This window comes from Hippocampus zosterae, chromosome 11 (assembly GCF_025434085.1).
Source record: "Hippocampus zosterae strain Florida chromosome 11, ASM2543408v3, whole genome shotgun sequence".
In the NCBI taxonomy this organism is placed as follows: domain Eukaryota; kingdom Metazoa; phylum Chordata; class Actinopteri; order Syngnathiformes; family Syngnathidae; genus Hippocampus; species Hippocampus zosterae.
In genome coordinates this window covers 2,667,344-2,683,433 of record NC_067461.1, presented here as the reverse complement: position 1 = coordinate 2,683,433, position 16,090 = coordinate 2,667,344, and the positions used below count along the sequence as shown (strand labels likewise).

Genomic DNA, 16,090 nt, shown 5'->3' with positions numbered 1-16,090 from the left:
TTGGAAATTTATTGAATTGTTTTTTTTTGCGATGGCAAGAAAAGGCATTTCACACTACACGTGGCGATCTACGGCTATCTGTGCTGTGTAACTTTTTTTGGGCAGGCATTAAAAGTGTCATGAGAACCACACAAAACAAAGCATACCACAACTCTACGAAGCAGACTACAGTTTGAAAAATCTAGGATGGATTGGACTCGGTTAGAATCGCAGTGGTCAACTGCTACTCGGTGTTCTTTGGAAAAAAACCAAAACCAAAAAAACAAAAAACAAAACGACTGCGACAGTCGAATATATGAAAAGTTCGGACGACACTACAAGTATAACAATGACAACTTCGCCCTGAACAGAGACAAACAAACCAGGGATTGTGCGAGTGTAGCAGTCACTGCGACTGGCTTGCTACTCTACTGGCACAGGGCACACAAGGTTTGAGAAAGTGCGGGGAGGGGGGGCAGAAGGAAAGGAAACTTGAAACCGAGACAATGCAGGAAAAGTACATCAATGATGATGGGTCAATGACAGCTACTGTTCTTAAGGGAGTACCATACACATATATGTGTAGATATATTTATAAATATAGAAACACGCCACAAGCATACCAGTCAATCAATTCAATGACCACAAGTCATGCAACTAGAAGTGAAATAGGTCTATATACAGTATATATATATAAATGTATTTGATAGTGTGAAAGTTTTACAAACTAGGCTTGATCTCTGCGATGGGAGGTGTTCGAGACCCTGCGAGTCCCTGACTGCCCTCCTTCCCACCAGTCCGCCTACTCCTTCTGCTCCTCTGACTGCCAGAGGCCCTGTCCGTCGTCGCCACCTTTGCCCCTACGGTCGGGGCCCCGGCCCCGGCCTCAGCCCTCGAACCTCGGCCAGACCTGGACGAGCGGGAGGGCTGGGAAGGTTGGGACGGCTGCGAGGTGTCTGACAGGGAGGTGCTCCGGGAGGTGCTGTCTTCCTCCGACTGCTCTGTTTGCTTCTTTTTCTCCTCGTCTGACAGGCGGTCCACCAACTTTATCGTCTCTCCGCTAATCTCTTTAAAGTATTCAATGGTGCGCTTACAAACATCGCTCGGGTTCTCGTGTCTCTCCTGCCTTGACGTTGCCTCACCCGATGCCTTACTGACCTGATGTCTGTCCTTGAGTGGTAACCTCGAGGGCAACTTGATGGCTGCTCTTTCACTAGCTAATGGCCTCATTGGCCGTGAGGTAACCCTAAGCGAATGTGGTGAGTTAGCTGCGGTTGTGGAGTTTCCCTTCTTAATATCCTTGACTGGTATTCTAGACCGTGGTTCTACTTTGGCAATGGCTGGCTCTCCTCTTTTTCTGGTCTCGATTTTCACCGTTTGCTTGGGCTTCTGCTTGCCTATGGCTGTTCCCTGGGTGTGACTTGACCGCCCTGATGCTTTTATTGGTAGCCTGGACCTGGGCAGCTTCACCTCACTGTCTTTAACCGGTATGCTTTGCAGCTGCACCTGACTGCTCTGACCTCTTTCTACTTTTTCTTCTACATCCCTGCAACACAATGTTTCTATCCTGCTGGCTTTCTGAAGTGTGGGCTCAGAGGAGGACTGCAGATTGAACACCACACTGCCACACTGAATGTAGTTGGCCTGAATACTGGAGGATTCGAGGTTATTATTGTTGTTGCAGTTTTCAGATGGGTAATCTCTTCTCTCTGACTTGGCTTCTGCGTCTTTGCTCGATTGGCCTTCTGTACTCTGACCCTCTATGCTGATATATTCGGGCACCATTTGGCCCTCTGACATCTCAGCTTTAAAATCAGTGAGATCCCCTGAGTCTTTTTTCACAGTTATAGAGGCAGCTATGCCCATCTTAATAGGGGTGCGCAATTTGGGATCAACCTTGGAGGCCGTGATTGTGCATGAGGAGGCGGTCTCGGCTACGGCTTCACGGGTGGGTCGCTCAGTACCAGCGAGGCCGGTGTCACTGCCAGGGTGCACGGGGCTGCATTTCGCTCCTGCTGCTGGTGCTGTGCTGCCGCCTGTGGCTGTATCTAAAACTTTCACTTTGCCCTCGACCGTGGCCCTCTCCCCTGTTTTTGACTGAGAGGAAATTACACCCGGGATCTTGCCCCCTCTCCCCCTTTCCCCTGTTAGAGGGTCAGAGGAATGCTCACCAATCTGAAAAAACTGAAGCCTCTCTTCAACAAAGTCCCGCTTGCTCATGTCAATAGCACCACTGCGGGTCATCTCAAACATCTTCCCTTCGTGGAAAGGGAAGGGGTTAGGCTCACTAGTTGGTGTACTCTCATCAGTTGGTGTTCGAGCAGGGGTTGTGTCAGGTGTTGTTGCCTGTGATTTGTCCTCCACGGATAAACCAAAGGGCTTGGGATCTTCATCTTTGGTTTTGGAGTCATAAACTCCCTCATGATCACTCCCTTTGGTGGACCAGGGGTCAAAGTTGAGGCCTTTTGTGGCTACGGTTTTAAAGGTTGAGTTTAGCTCCTCTTCAAGTTGGTAGCGGAAGTAATGGTCTGTGAACCTTTCTGGATGACTTCCCTCTAGGGTGTAATCTATTTCTTCCCCACTGCTTTTCGAAGAAGACGGATTGCTTTTCCCATCCTCACACTTCTCTTCCGCAATGACTTCGAGCTTAGACTGACCAAAGAGGCGATCAGCTGTTTTCCCATCATTGGATAGACTGGATGTTTTTGGGTCTTCGCTCAGTCCATCGTCCTCGTCCTGAAAATCGTAACCATCCAGTGAGTCAATCTCAGTGGCATCTGTGTCATGGGAAAATTCAGCAGTGGTTGCAATGGAGCAGTCGGTAATCGACTGGTCATTCCCATTTTGTTCCAAGTCAGCTTCCTCCCCCTTCACGACACCATTGATCCCAGACTCTTTATTTCCATTCTTCTCCGTTTTTCGGTGTTTTGAGTGTTTCTCCCCCTCCTCTTTCATTTTAAAGGTATACTTTTTGACAGGGATGGGATGGAACACAGACTCGTCGTCACTGGAGTCACTGTTATTAGCTCCGGGAGGAACGGGTGACGGAGGCTGGACCCTGATGACTGGCTCAGCTAAAAAGTGCTTGTCATGCTCCTCCTGGAGGTTTACTTCCATCATTTCCGTCTCCGTCTCAGAGGATGCGCAAGATTTTCTTTTCTCAGGGTCTGACTGCTCTGTGTCCAAAGGAGGAGGCGGTGGAAACTCGATATAAGGAGCTTTCTTCTCCCCTTTGGGCTTCTGTTTCTCTGCTTCCTGTTTTTTGCCGTGATTCTCAGAAGCTGCTTGCTTGGGTTTTTCTTTTGTAGGCGCCTTGTAGATGAAGGTCTTACCATCTTCCTCTTCCGACTCCTCTGGGATTGGACTAGGCATGCCAGCCATGGAGCCAATCACAGAATCAGGCATTCTCGAGGTCAGGCTAACGTCCTCCGGGCTTGGCGTCTCGGGAGTAACAGGACTCTTCCCAGAGCTGTCTATGAATGTTACTTGTTCTAGAGTGTCGTCTTCTGGACTACCTTGAGGAGATGGCGACTCCTTTTGTTTGACAGTGTAAAATGTTCCCCTGGTCTCATGTACTGTCCTGCTCTCATGGCTTACTATTTTTTTGTAAGTTCCAAGCTGCCCGGTCGCCGTTTCTTTCTCATACTGCTTGCCTACTTGAATGCTAACATACACAGGTAATGGTTTGATATCTTTGAAACCTTCTGTGATAAGTGCAGGAGTTCTGTGATCCAAATATTCTATTTGGTCACTGTCAACACCGTTACAAGTGATATTTGAGTGGCTACAGTCGGAGTCTGTGGATTTCCCTGACGATCCGCAAGTAGATTTGTTGGATTCAAAGCTACTATGTACGGGGTTTCGAACTAGGATGGGCGTGTGAGAGCCTTCCTTTTCATGTGCTTCAACAGAGGTGTCTAATTTTAAAGATGGGGATCTGCGATTATCTGAAAAATTAGACGACTTTCTTACAGGAATTTGAGATTCCGAGTTTTTTTTTAGACCGTCATTGCAATTTGGACTCTCTCGTACAACGAATTCAGTGTAAATAACTTTCTTGGTAGTTTCTTGTCTTTGTGAATCGCTATTGCTGTCATCTTTTGGAGAATCATGGACTAATGTGTGAGATAATATGGGGGCTTGGGGTTTGTAGGTGCCATACCCATGGTTTTCCCATGTTTTGAATAACTTGTTATCGTCCTGATTTTTCCCATAGGACTGATGCAAAGGTGAAAACTTGGACTCGCTTTCTTGCCCTCTTCTCTGGCTGACTGGACTGTCTGGTGCTTTTGGAACATTAGGACCAGCAAATACCTGGTACACAGGGAGTTTACTTTCATGGAGTTTCCTTATGGGAGGATTGGAACTTTGGACACCCTGAGGACCCCTGTCTTGTTTTTTAGCCTCTTGTTCAAACTTAAGTCTCACTGCGCTTACTTTGGAAGAAGACATCTGAAAAGGCTTTGGGCCTTCAACTTTCCCGTCTCCCTGCCTTCTAGAGTCTGAATCATTATGCTGCAGCAGTACTCGCCTCTCCGGACTACTGGGTAAACTGGCACATTTCCGATCATTAGAGCTGAACTTGTCTCTGAGTCTTTCTCTGCTCCACTCTTCCCCACTTGCACCGTTTCTATAAACTGATCGCTCTGGACTGCTTTGTGTGGAACTGGGTCCAGATCGTGATTCCCTAAAGTCTGGCCTGCGAGATTTTTTCTCTGGAGAGGAGAGCTCATCATTGAGCTGCTCTGTTTTATCTCTAAAGAACTGAGATACCTCACAGAGTTTTTCCTCTGCCTCTTTTACGGTTCTGTCCACTCTTTCCTCATACATTAGTTGTTCTCTTTCCTTTCTGTCTGTGTCATCTGATGAGACACGCATCCAAAGGGATTGCTTTGGACTACCGGGCTCAGAGGAATGCTGCACAAGTGTCATTGTGTCATAGTTATCATCAGTACCGGCCATTCTCCCTGAGGTATCCAACAAATTTCGTGACGACCGAAAGATGTATCCTGTTTTTGGCCCTACTGACCTACTCTCATTTCGACCTCTGTCTGGTGAGTGGAAGTGAGACCTTTCTCGACCACGTTCCTCTGTGTCAGGATGGGATTGGTCAAAATTCTCTGACAATAACATTTTCTCAGCAAAATTATAAGATTCTCCCCTTAACTCGGACGATTCATCCTCGTGGTATTCCACAGACTGCTGGCTAAGCAATTTCAAGGTCTTATAAGACTCATCTGCCATTAATTGGGCTGAACTAGGGCGACTTTCCTCGGGCGCCATGGTGGCGTTAAATTTGGAGGAGTCAAAATAGGCGGGAAGTTCCTCAGTTTCCCTGTCCTCTTGTCTGTTTCCCGGGTAGTAATACGTGTCATTGTCTGAATGGTTTTTAGTCTCTCTGATGATGACTTCGGTTGGTTCTGCTTTACTGCCCTTTTCAATGTGCACTTCAATTATTCTTTCAACCTTTGGTTTGACGTCGTCAGAGAGTCTCTGTGGTACTTCCTCAGATTTGTGCTCAAAGAGTCCAGCAAGCTCCCTCGATGGGTCCTTTCCTGATTGAAAGGCCTTCATGATGTCATGAACGGACATGGTTTCCTCACACCTCTCTGATACAGCTTCATTGCCAGATGGTTTGTGGTACACCATCCTGGTGGTAGTAGTGATGTGAGTTTCCTCCTTCAACCGTATGCCTTTACCCATCGGATCCTCATCGGGGGCAACTTTAATTGATGGAGCATGATTAGCATGTCCTTTCGACTCAGTGCCAATGTATCGGATGTGATTTCCCTCCAGCATTGCGGGTTGCTTGTTATCCTCAGGGGGCTCATAGCTCCTGATGACGTGAACAACTTCAGTCCTCGTCTCAGTGATGACGGGAGGAACGGGGATGTCCTGGAAAGGCGCCTTTGGGCCTGTGCCTTCAGCACTCTGCGGGGCAGAAGGGGTCCTTTCACTTCTGGTCTCAAAGCCACTGTCTGAGAGGGGACTCTTGTCCTGTTCATGATATACATCGTCAGGGGATTCCAGCACAGTGTCGGCTCCAAAAAGAGCATCGGCCACTTTACCTAGCTCTCGGTCCGAAGGGGATGATCGCATGCTCGTTGGAGGCATTTTGAGTTTTTGCTCTTGAACTGCAATGGTGGGTTTCAGAACGCGTTTTTGCTTTTCCCTGCCATCCGCTTCTCTCTTGCCCTCATTTGTTGCATGTTTAGTGTCTTGCGTTTTGGAGAAAGAACTGCTCCCAACATCATTAGCTAAGTAGTCGGCAACTTTAGAAAGATTGAAATCTCGATCTTGACTTGTTTTTGCTTTCGCTTGAGGAACCACCGTCTCGTATCTTGGGGGATAGCTCCAGTTGCTTTGTGGCTGTTCAACAGGTACTTTTGAGAAGCGTATGTCGTCCAAGGTCCCCCTTGCCGGTGACTCTTTGCCCGCGTCTTGAGTCAGGATTTGACTCACTTTTACCAGATCTTGTTTTACTTTCTCCACAATCCGGTGCGGCTCTTCGTCCTCAACCTTGGCTGCGGAACCAGACTGAAATCCTTTACTTGTATTAGAATTTGGATCCGTCTGCAAAATGGCTGACATTCGTATTAAGTCCTCTTTCATATCAGCGACGTCTTTCAGAATTTCTTGGCTGGATGACAATGCGGATGTCGCGTTTGATTTTAAACCGGATGAGAGAAGTGGAGGCTTGGTAGGGGAAAGATTTCTGGCAAAGGACGACTGCAATTTAGGATTCATCTCAGGTGGCGCGGTGTTACGTGGGGACAGAATAGTTGACTTGGACACATCGGGTAACTTTTTAAACTGGGGCTCTGGCAGTACATTGATAACAGAATACACGGGGACCGTCACGGTGCTGGACGTTCCAGCAGTGGTGGCATTAGGAGGGGACCGTAGCGAGTTGTAAAGGGAACTAGATGCTGAGGACCGAATGGACTGATATGATGAGGATGCGGAGGAGGACAATGACTTTAAAGTGCCATAGCCAGCCGAGCAAGAATTGAATGTTTTTTCAACCTCATCAAACGCCGCATTGACGCTTGTCGTCGCGGCGTTGGTGGTTGCTTGTATTCTTTCTTGGAGACTGCTGGCAAGTAGGGAGGTCGGAGAGGAGGAGCGGTACTGTGCTGGCGACACTGTTCCATTGATCAGCACCGCAGCACTTTGTGGGGTGTTGGATTTGAGGGGCGAGGACAGTGAGGAGAAGAGGTTCCTTGCGGGGCCCGACACGTCTGAGGAAAAGGAACGGACAGAGGAGAGGCCGGGGACAGTTTTGATAGGGGAGGAAGACGATCCCGTAACAGCGGACCCACCCACAACGGTCTTGTATGAGAGAGGGGAACTGAACATACTAAGGGAAGATTTGGGAGATGTTGGAGGCGTCGTGGCTTTTGATGTCCTCTCAAGGAGAGGACTTCCTCCTGTCGGAGCAGTTATAGTCCTGGCTGACAACGCCGCAAGTCCTTTCATAGATGCACTGTCTGAAGCACTTTTTACAGGCGATGCCAGAGGACTATGGGAAACCTGGCCCGGGTACTGAGCATGCTGGACTACTGTTTTGATAGGCGAGGAGATGGTTCTGTACGATCGGATGGGAGAGACCATGTCGCTAACCGACTTAACGGAAGAGGCAGGGGATCCGGGGATATTTGTCTTTATGGGGGAGCCAGAGTTGATGGACCAGACAGACTTTAGTGGAGAGGCAGAAGGTGTGTTGGACGATGAGCTGGAGAGGGAGCCAAACCCAGACTTGGCTTGGCCAGGGACGGCGACAGGAACAGGCGGCCACGCCTGATAAGATCTCGTTGAAAAGACAGATTTGTGAGGGTAGCCAGAAGGCTGTGCTCTTTGCGGACTTCGATCGGGTGTTTCTTGGACAGTAATTCAAACAAAACAGAAAAGGAGGCAACAGAAAGTAGAAGGTAAAATAATTGAAAAAGAAAACATAAAAGAAAGAGAAATTCAGTCAGAAACGGCATCACTTACAAGCAGCAAGACAAAAATGTACACTTGTAGATTACAGAAGGTCCCTTTTACACACACGGGATGACATGAGAAGTATACGGATCGCAGCAAAGGTACATAAGGACAAAAGACAGCGTATGTTTGCGTGTTTGTGTGTGGTGGGAACAAAAAATGCATGACGTGGTCAAAGTAAGAAAACATGATAAGTTGAAAAGGACAATTCCGTTGCCTTTTGATGCGCTTCGTGTGCTTGTTTGACTTGTTGAGAGATGAGAGTGCCTTTTACTGCCCGTGTTTTCTTGACATGCAGTCATTTACGTTTGGTTCTTTTTTTTTTTAAATGCCAGAGATGACCCCACAAGTTAAGAGCATTTGGTATTACATTTTTAATGTATTTGGCCGGAACTTAGGATAAAGAATGAGGTTGCACTTTACAAAAAATAAAAAATCAAGTGTTAAATGAGCACCAAGATTTTGTTAATGTCCAGTTTTGTCACACCGGGTAACGACTTTTAAAATTTTGGAATGTTTCAGATGAGCCAGGGCAAAATAACAAGAAGAACATTGCACCGATGGGATTAGCAATTAATATCAACACCGAGCTGTAAAGTGCAACCTGTTTTTCTACTCAGCCACACAGAGTCACAAAGCCAAGAAGAGAACAAGGGCCACGGAATGAAATGGAACAAAATGAAATCGACATTTTCATACAATGCAAAAAAACCCAAAAAACATTTGGTCCAAATAAATCAACGAATGACATGAATGATGCTGACCTGCTGATATTGTCAAAAGTGTAACACGAGAGTTGAAACAATGGCACGTAATGCGGTAGGCTTAGCCAAGCTTGACACACAGTGTAAAAATCATGCAAGGACGGATGACAATGGTTGCTGGGCTGGGAGAAGAAATGAGTCATGAGCACTTTCGATTGGAAATAAACAAACAACCAAAAAAAACTCCTTCTGGACGATGTAAGCAACAACAGTATTGCAGTATATAAAGGGACCTTCAGACAATTCAACTGATTGTGTTATTTATGTAGAAAATCTCAATGTTCTTTTTTTTTTCCATGCATGTTATTATTAATAAAAAAAAAAAAAAAGGGGAACTCACTCGCCGCAGGGTCGGTCAAATAGCTGTAGCGCTTACGCAAAGCTAAGGAGGCAAAGGTATGGCGTCGTTCTGGCCTGTCATTCTGAAACAACAACAAAAAAAACAAAAACAAAAAAGATGCTTGAACATAAAAAAAAATATGGTCAGATAGTTATGTTTATCTAATTTAAATATAATATAATAAATCAATAAAAATTTGGGAGGAAAGTGCCCCATTTCGGGCGGTAAAACCAACACCTTTTTTTATAAAATAAAAATAATAAAATAATAAATAATAACAATAAAAATAAATGATTTTTTTCTTTTTTTTTTTTAAAGGTCTCTCACACACACAGACAGTATCGTCAATTCTTCAATATTTGCGTGTTGGCGTATGCCTCGAAGCGGCCTCGTGAATGACATCAGTCGTTGCCTACTTCACAGTATCTAAGCTATGATTCCATGCTCCTTGCAAATGCGTTCATTTTCTATTTTGGAGTGTGACTGCCCTCAAGTCGAAGGGGTCGGCAAACGTGAAGCTCGCGTGGAAGTGACATTTTGGCCAGCTTACACCAAGCAAAAATATCGACATATAAATGATGATTCGTCACTCCAAATCTCGGAAGTTGGTGTACGAGCCAGTCTAAATACCACGTTTTTTTTTTTTAAGTTAATTTCCTACGGTGACAGGGTCCCATCTTAAAATGATTCAGTCCTACTTGTGCTTTAAGAGCATATCGCATGCCGTCGTCGTGTTCAACAGAAAACAAATGTGGCAACAGTTACGATTATTCTACTTTACAAATATTATGCAGTACAATCAATCTTTATGTATTTTGCACTTTCCAACAAAAAAAAAATGGGATCATCTTATAGTTGAAGATTAGCACTTGAGCACACGCATGCAAAAGGGGACAAGTGGCGAAAAGGTGTGACGCGTTTCACGTCACTTTAAAGATGAAGATAAAAAGAATCGGGATAGAAACACGTACGGTCCCCGTAAACATTCATGCGCAAAAGCCTTTCGACTCGGTACAAGCCAACAGAGGGACAACGAGAAAAAAAAATAAACACAGAAGCAGCTGTTAGTGTGATGATGAAGAGATTATTTACCTCATCGTCGGGGTCGGACTCCATATCCTGTGGGATTCCCAAGATGCATTGCAGCAGGAGGAGGGAGGAAGATGACACAATGCAGAGCGGGGACAGCGTGTCGTGAGATGGGCGGGGGTAGGGGGGGGGATATGGAGCAGCAACACAAAAAATAGGAAAACATCAAGGTGGTGGGGGGGGGGGGGTGGAAAAAAAAAACTAGTGGCATCATCGACATCATCATCGTCATCATTCGAGCAAAACATAAGAAGCAAAAAGCGCCATTTTCTGGCAACAGATGCGCGTCGGCCGCTCTTTAATCAAAGCCAGGCAGCAGCGGAGCAAATCACAAAAAAAAAAAAAAAGTGGACATCGATAACGTTTGTGGGGTCTTTATGGCTGGCTGGCTTCAAATGTGCGAGAATAACACACCAATAGGCAGTCCTCTCCGAAAGCCAATGAGTGGTCTCCTCGTCGTGATTTGAATACCAATGTAGGTGATATGACATGAGGCGGAGAAAAAAAAAAAAAAAAAAAAAAAAAAAGAACGGAGGACTCTGGAAAACTGGACGCCTACCTTCTTGTGTGTGGGCAGCGTGATGTTCAGATTGCAAATGGCGGTCTGCGGAAGACCTTTGGAGGTTTTTGCTTCCTTCAGGAATGACAGGCGGCCACAGGGCTCTTGGCCCATATCTCTCATCTGTTCCAAAAAAAATGGAGACAAAAAAAAAAAAAAAAGACGAAGAAACACATCAGTAAAGTCAAAGATTTTGCACCATTTCCTACCCTGGCGTATGTAGTGGTCTTGTCAGAAGGGAAGGCGACAACAAGCGATTAGTTGAGCAATTGGCGGACATTTTAAATCCGCAACACAGACAATACACACGTAGCATGTTCAACCCTCAAAGAAGGTTCATCGGAAATGTATCACCCCCCCCCCCAAAATTTTTTTTTTTAAGATCCTGTACCTTCACGGTGAAAGGAAGTCTGTTTTCCTTGAAGGAGTAGAAATTAAATACAAGCTGCTGTCCACTTTTGGTCAGTGGAGACAAGTTGCCATAGCAGTCCACATGGATGGGCTTGCCCTCCAGAACCTGAATGAGGCCGTTGACAACAAAAAAAAAGGAAATACAATTGACAATGATGACCAAAGGGGTTGAGGCACCCGCTTAATCCAGGCATGTCCAAAGTCCGGCCCGGGGGCCAAATCCGGCCCGCGGTCGAATTTCATCCGGCCCTCGGCCCCCGTCATAAAATCAGTGCCGTCTGGCCCGCAGGTTGGGCGCAATGGAACACGTGTTGCATTGGCTGAGGTCTCGTAGACTGGTGAGTGATGTTTCATAGAGTACTGCTTCCCTCTAGTGGCTAAATGAGTAATAGCATTCACTAAAGGAGTAATAGCATTTAGACACTAGAGGGCATCACTCACAAGTTAACAAGACATCACTCCGTGTTTATATTGACTGATGTCATATGATTGTTGAAATGAAAATAAAAATGGAAATGTGAAACAGACTGGCTTACTCAAATTTGTTGAACAATATTGTTGTTCAATGTAAAGAATGTCAGCCAAGGTCGGCCCCCCGACATTTTACCACATAAAATCTGGCCCCCTTGGCAAAAAGTTTGGACACCCCTGGCTTAATCGATGAAACGATGATTCGGGTTTTGGGCCATAATTTGACACAATTTGGGCAAAGTTTGTGGGAATTCCCGCGTCCAACACGAGCTCACCTCGATGTCTTTACTCCGGGCCACTTCCTCAAAGTTCTCCTGCTGCTCGAGGGTCTTGTCCACTTTGTCGTCCGTCATGCAGAAGCAGCGCAGGCGCGCCTCCACCGGGTCGTTCATCTTGGCGAACACCACAAACTTGGCCAGGTACGGCACGCAGATCAGCTCCCGGTATAACTGAGACGCCAGAGCCACCGTCTCAGGAATCTGGTGACAGTCTGCGAGCCAGAACCTAACCGGAGAGATTTCGTTTTTGGCGTCACCGGATACTTTTCTTTTTTTAAATAAAAATATATGGATGGGGGCGGCCCGGTAGTCCAGTGGTTAGCGCGTCGGCTTCACAGTGCAGAGGTACCGGGTTCGATTCCAGCTCCGGCCTCCCTGTGTGGAGTTTGCATGTTCTCCCCGGGCCTGCGTGGGTTTTCTCCGGGTGCTCCGGTTTCCTCCCACATTCCAAAAACATGCGTGGCGGGCTGATTGAACACTCTAAAATTGTCCCTAGGTGTGAGTGTGAGTGCGAATGGTTGTTCGTGTCTGTGTGCCCTGCGATTGGCTGGCAACCGATTCAGGGTGCCCCCCGCCTACTGCTGGGATAGGCTCCAGCACCCCCCGCGACCCTAGTGAGGATCAAGCGGCTCGGAAGATGAATGAATGAATGAATATATGGATGATGGCTCTAAATTGCAGATTTTCTGCAACTTAACTCACTTAACTTAACTTTCGGTTCAAATGGAGCTCCTCAACTCACTTTAACATAGTTCCTCGGCACCAAAAGGCCGCAAGATGGCCCACAAATACCCCCGCAAGAATCTGCCAGTATGTGATTTTGCGACTACCGAACCGTGAATGCGCAAGGGCTCACTCGAAGGGCTATTCAAATGAACAGGGGGGTGGGGGGGGGGGGGCGTACCTGGCCGAAACATTTGTGGTAAAGGAGACGCAATCGGTCACAAAGGAAAGCGGCGTGGTGCCCGTGATGTCTTCCCACTGGGCCGGGGACGTTCCTCCTGTGCGGGGGGGGGCAAAGGGACAAATGATGAGCGTCGCCATTCCGTCGAGGGCGCGCTCGCAATCATATTTCAGGAGGTGCCCGCCCGCGCGCCTGTGATGCTGCAGAGCAAACGCAGGCAAGGCGCCGCGTCGCCCCGGCGGCCGATGGGGTGGCCTTCCGCCTGGCGGGGCGGGACGGGGATGGTCATCGTGATCGGCTTGTGGAATTTCCTCCTCCTGGGCTCCACGGTGACGATGGGGCTGAAGGTGGCTCTGTTCCCCAGGACCGCCCTCACCAAGTCATCGGGAACAGGTTGAGCCTAAAAGGGGCGGGGCAAGCAGAGCTCCATGGGCGGCCGATATAAAGTTGGCAAAGGGGGGTGGGATCCGCGTAGACGTGGCCGTGCGCGAGTCGATGTCATATGAACCTGCAGGCCGACGCGAATCTTCTTGGTCAGCGCCCCCTGGGGGAAGGAGGCTTGGACCATGGTCACAGTGCTACTGGACAGGACCCCCCCATCGGGACCCATGTGGTTGGATTCCTGCTTGATCCTCGACACCACCGCGAAATACTGCGGGAAGTCTCTGCTCACGATGCGGCAAATGCGCTTCTTCTCCAACTCGGCGGGGCTGTCCAACTCTGGGGGGGGGCAAGGGGGGGTCGGTTTATTGCAGACCAAAAGATACTTTTTGAGTTCACAAATGAAGAAGTGCTGAGTGAACCGTTTACTTTGTCGCAAATCTGAACGTGTTGTAGTCTGGGGGGGGAGGTGGTTGGGGGGGGGGCACATTTTTTTCCTCACTTTATTTTTTTCATTCATTTTTATACTGCCGCTCCTTTACCTTCATCCATCCCGGTCAGCAACTCTGCGAGTTCCTCCGGAGTGGACTCGAACTGGTGCTCGCGCCAGGTGTCGCCGTTGTCGCTCCTCAACACGATCAGCTCCCTCTCCTTCCCCCGCATGGAGCCGAAATGAGGGATCTCCACAATCACGGGACTGAAAGAGAGCACAGGGATCGATGGAGGTCAGTCAACAGAGCCCCCGGCGACGGCACTTCTTTCTTCGATTGCTTAACTCATTCACTCCCAATGACGTTTCTAAACGTCTTTTCAGACTTGGGTCTAGAATCGGCTGGTATTGAGTTTTAGTCACGTATAATGTTAATAAACCCACCCGAGAAATTGCGCCCCAGCCGGGCCGACCTCCACGAGTCTGCTGACCAGGCCCTCCCCTTCCACCATGGGGGGCGGGTAGGCGAGCTTGTGCCTCTTGGCCAGGCGGCAGGTGATACGCGTGGGGGCCGTGCACTTCCTGGGCGGGATGATGATGCGCATGCCGTTATGGCGGCTGCCCCTCATGGACCCGCCGCGGGCGTCCACCATGAAGCTGACCAGGAACCTGCGTGAGAACAGAGAAGGGTCGTGAGAGGGTGAGGAAGAAGAGGCCCGGACCGAGACGGACGGAAAGCACGGACAAAAAAAAAAATTAAAAAGTGATCACCATGCTGTGATCACTGGACACCCAAACACGGAACGGAAAAGCGAAAAGGAAATCATAGCTAAAGCGGCAGAAGACAACACAACGAAAGTTGCTTTGAGTTCCGAGAGCTGGCGGACAAGAAATGCCTCAAATTGAGAAGGAACTAAACAGCGATGGCGTTTAGTTTGGTTTGGTTTGGGGGCAAAAAAGTGAGGTTTCTGCCAGCATTTCAGATCCTCCAAAGCAGCCGTCAGTGATCAAATATTACCCACCTGCACAGATGTTTCAACGACAAGGTTAATGTCACCCCCCCCAAAAAAAATTGGGGATAATGCACATTTGCATTGAAGCGGTTAGGGAAGGTCAAATTAAAGTCATCTGTAATGGCTACAGTGAAGGGACGGTAAATGCGAGAGGGGCCGGGGGGTGGGGCACAATTTTTCGTTAGTGCTACTGGGTGGGGCCACATACTTCTGAATGACAAAAATGTCATTTTTAAATCTGGATGAAATACGGACACGCGTGCAAAAGACGTTTTTTTAACGCATGTATAAAAGATCCAGTGCAAAGGGGTCTCTTGTATTCAAATTAGCATTAAAGGATGGCACAAAACTGAACAAGAAACCAACATTAAACGCAACGCCTCATTTTGCACATCCCAACCCCAGAAAATATTCATAATATTCATTAATATTCATAAATACTAATATTATTGAGGTACTATGTCTGTCCTCCATAATCATTCCAAATATGCAAAAAATAATAATAATAATAATAAATAGCGGCCCGGTAGTCCAGTGGTTAGCACGTCGGCTTCACAGTGCAGAGGTACCGGGTTCGATTCCAGCTCCGGCCTCCCTGTGTGGAGTTTGCATGTTCTCCCCGGGCCTGCGTGGGTTTTCTCCGGGTGCTCCGGTTTCCTCCCACATTCCAAAAAAAACATGCATGGCAGGCTGATTGAACACTCTAAATTGTCCCTAGGTGTGAGCGTGAGCTTGGATGGTTGTTCGTTTCTGTGTGCCCTGCGATTGGCTGGCAACCGATTCGGGGTGTCCCCCCGCCTACTGCCCGAAGACAGCTGGGATAGGCTCCTGCACCCCCCGCGACCCTAGTGAGGATCAAGCGGCTCGGAAGATTGAATGAATGAATGAATAATAATAAATAACAAACTTGGGCTGACTCATGTTGTAGTCGGGAGCGGTATAAGAATCAGTGTCTGCCATCTAGTGGTGATTGGTGATATTACAATTTGAAACGAGTCAACCGCCGCATATTTGCAGTCGAGCGTAGTAAGACTCAACCGGATATTTCAGCCGAAATCCCGACATCCCAAACCTTTTGCGAGTCCTTTGTCCCGTCGGCAAAATTACTGCCGTGTGAAAAAGTGAGGACAGTAATCCCCCCCCCCCCGCTTTGTCACAATTCACTTTTCTTCTTGTCTTCACAAACACAACACACGAACCTATCAAATAAATACCTTTCCCGGTATTATTACATTCGTAAAGTATTTTCCATACATTTCACGCTTGGCATTTTTTTTTGGGGGGGGTGTGGGGGCGCCTTCAAATAGGTGACTTGAATAAATCACGGATTTAGGGCGCATTTTTTTGGGGGGGGCGCCTTCAAATAGGTGACTTGAATAAATCACGGATTTAGGGCGCATTTTTTTGGGGGGGGGCGCCTTCAAATAGGTGACTTGAATAAATCACGGATTTAGGGCGCATTTGTTTGGGGGGGGCGCCTTCAAA

General features: G+C 47.7%; 1 protein-coding gene across 28 annotated transcripts in view; it reads right to left on the bottom strand.

The window, feature by feature from the left end:
- LOC127610013 (ankyrin-3-like) overlaps positions 1-16,090 on the bottom strand; it is a 48,073-nt gene that overhangs the window by 9,077 nt on the left and 22,906 nt on the right. For 24 of the 28 annotated variants that reach the window (XM_052079670.1, XM_052079671.1, XM_052079683.1 and 21 more), the window contains 11 exons: positions 14,037-14,261; positions 13,705-13,859; positions 13,290-13,501; positions 12,974-13,181; positions 12,782-12,878; positions 11,875-12,103; positions 11,109-11,234; positions 10,718-10,840; positions 10,162-10,188; positions 9,070-9,151; positions 708-7,859 (listed from right to left, as the gene is read on the bottom strand). In XM_052079670.1, coding sequence (XP_051935630.1) covers positions 708-7,859; positions 9,070-9,151; positions 10,162-10,188; positions 10,718-10,840; positions 11,109-11,234; positions 11,875-12,103; positions 12,782-12,878; positions 12,974-13,181; positions 13,290-13,501; positions 13,705-13,859; positions 14,037-14,261 — 8,636 coding nt within the window. The remainder of the gene's footprint in view (positions 1-707; positions 7,860-9,069; positions 9,152-10,161; positions 10,189-10,717; positions 10,841-11,108; positions 11,235-11,874; positions 12,104-12,781; positions 12,879-12,973; positions 13,182-13,289; positions 13,502-13,704; positions 13,860-14,036; positions 14,262-16,090) is intronic. The other 4 variants (XM_052079698.1, XM_052079674.1, XM_052079696.1 and 1 more) reach the window with 4 other exon arrangements.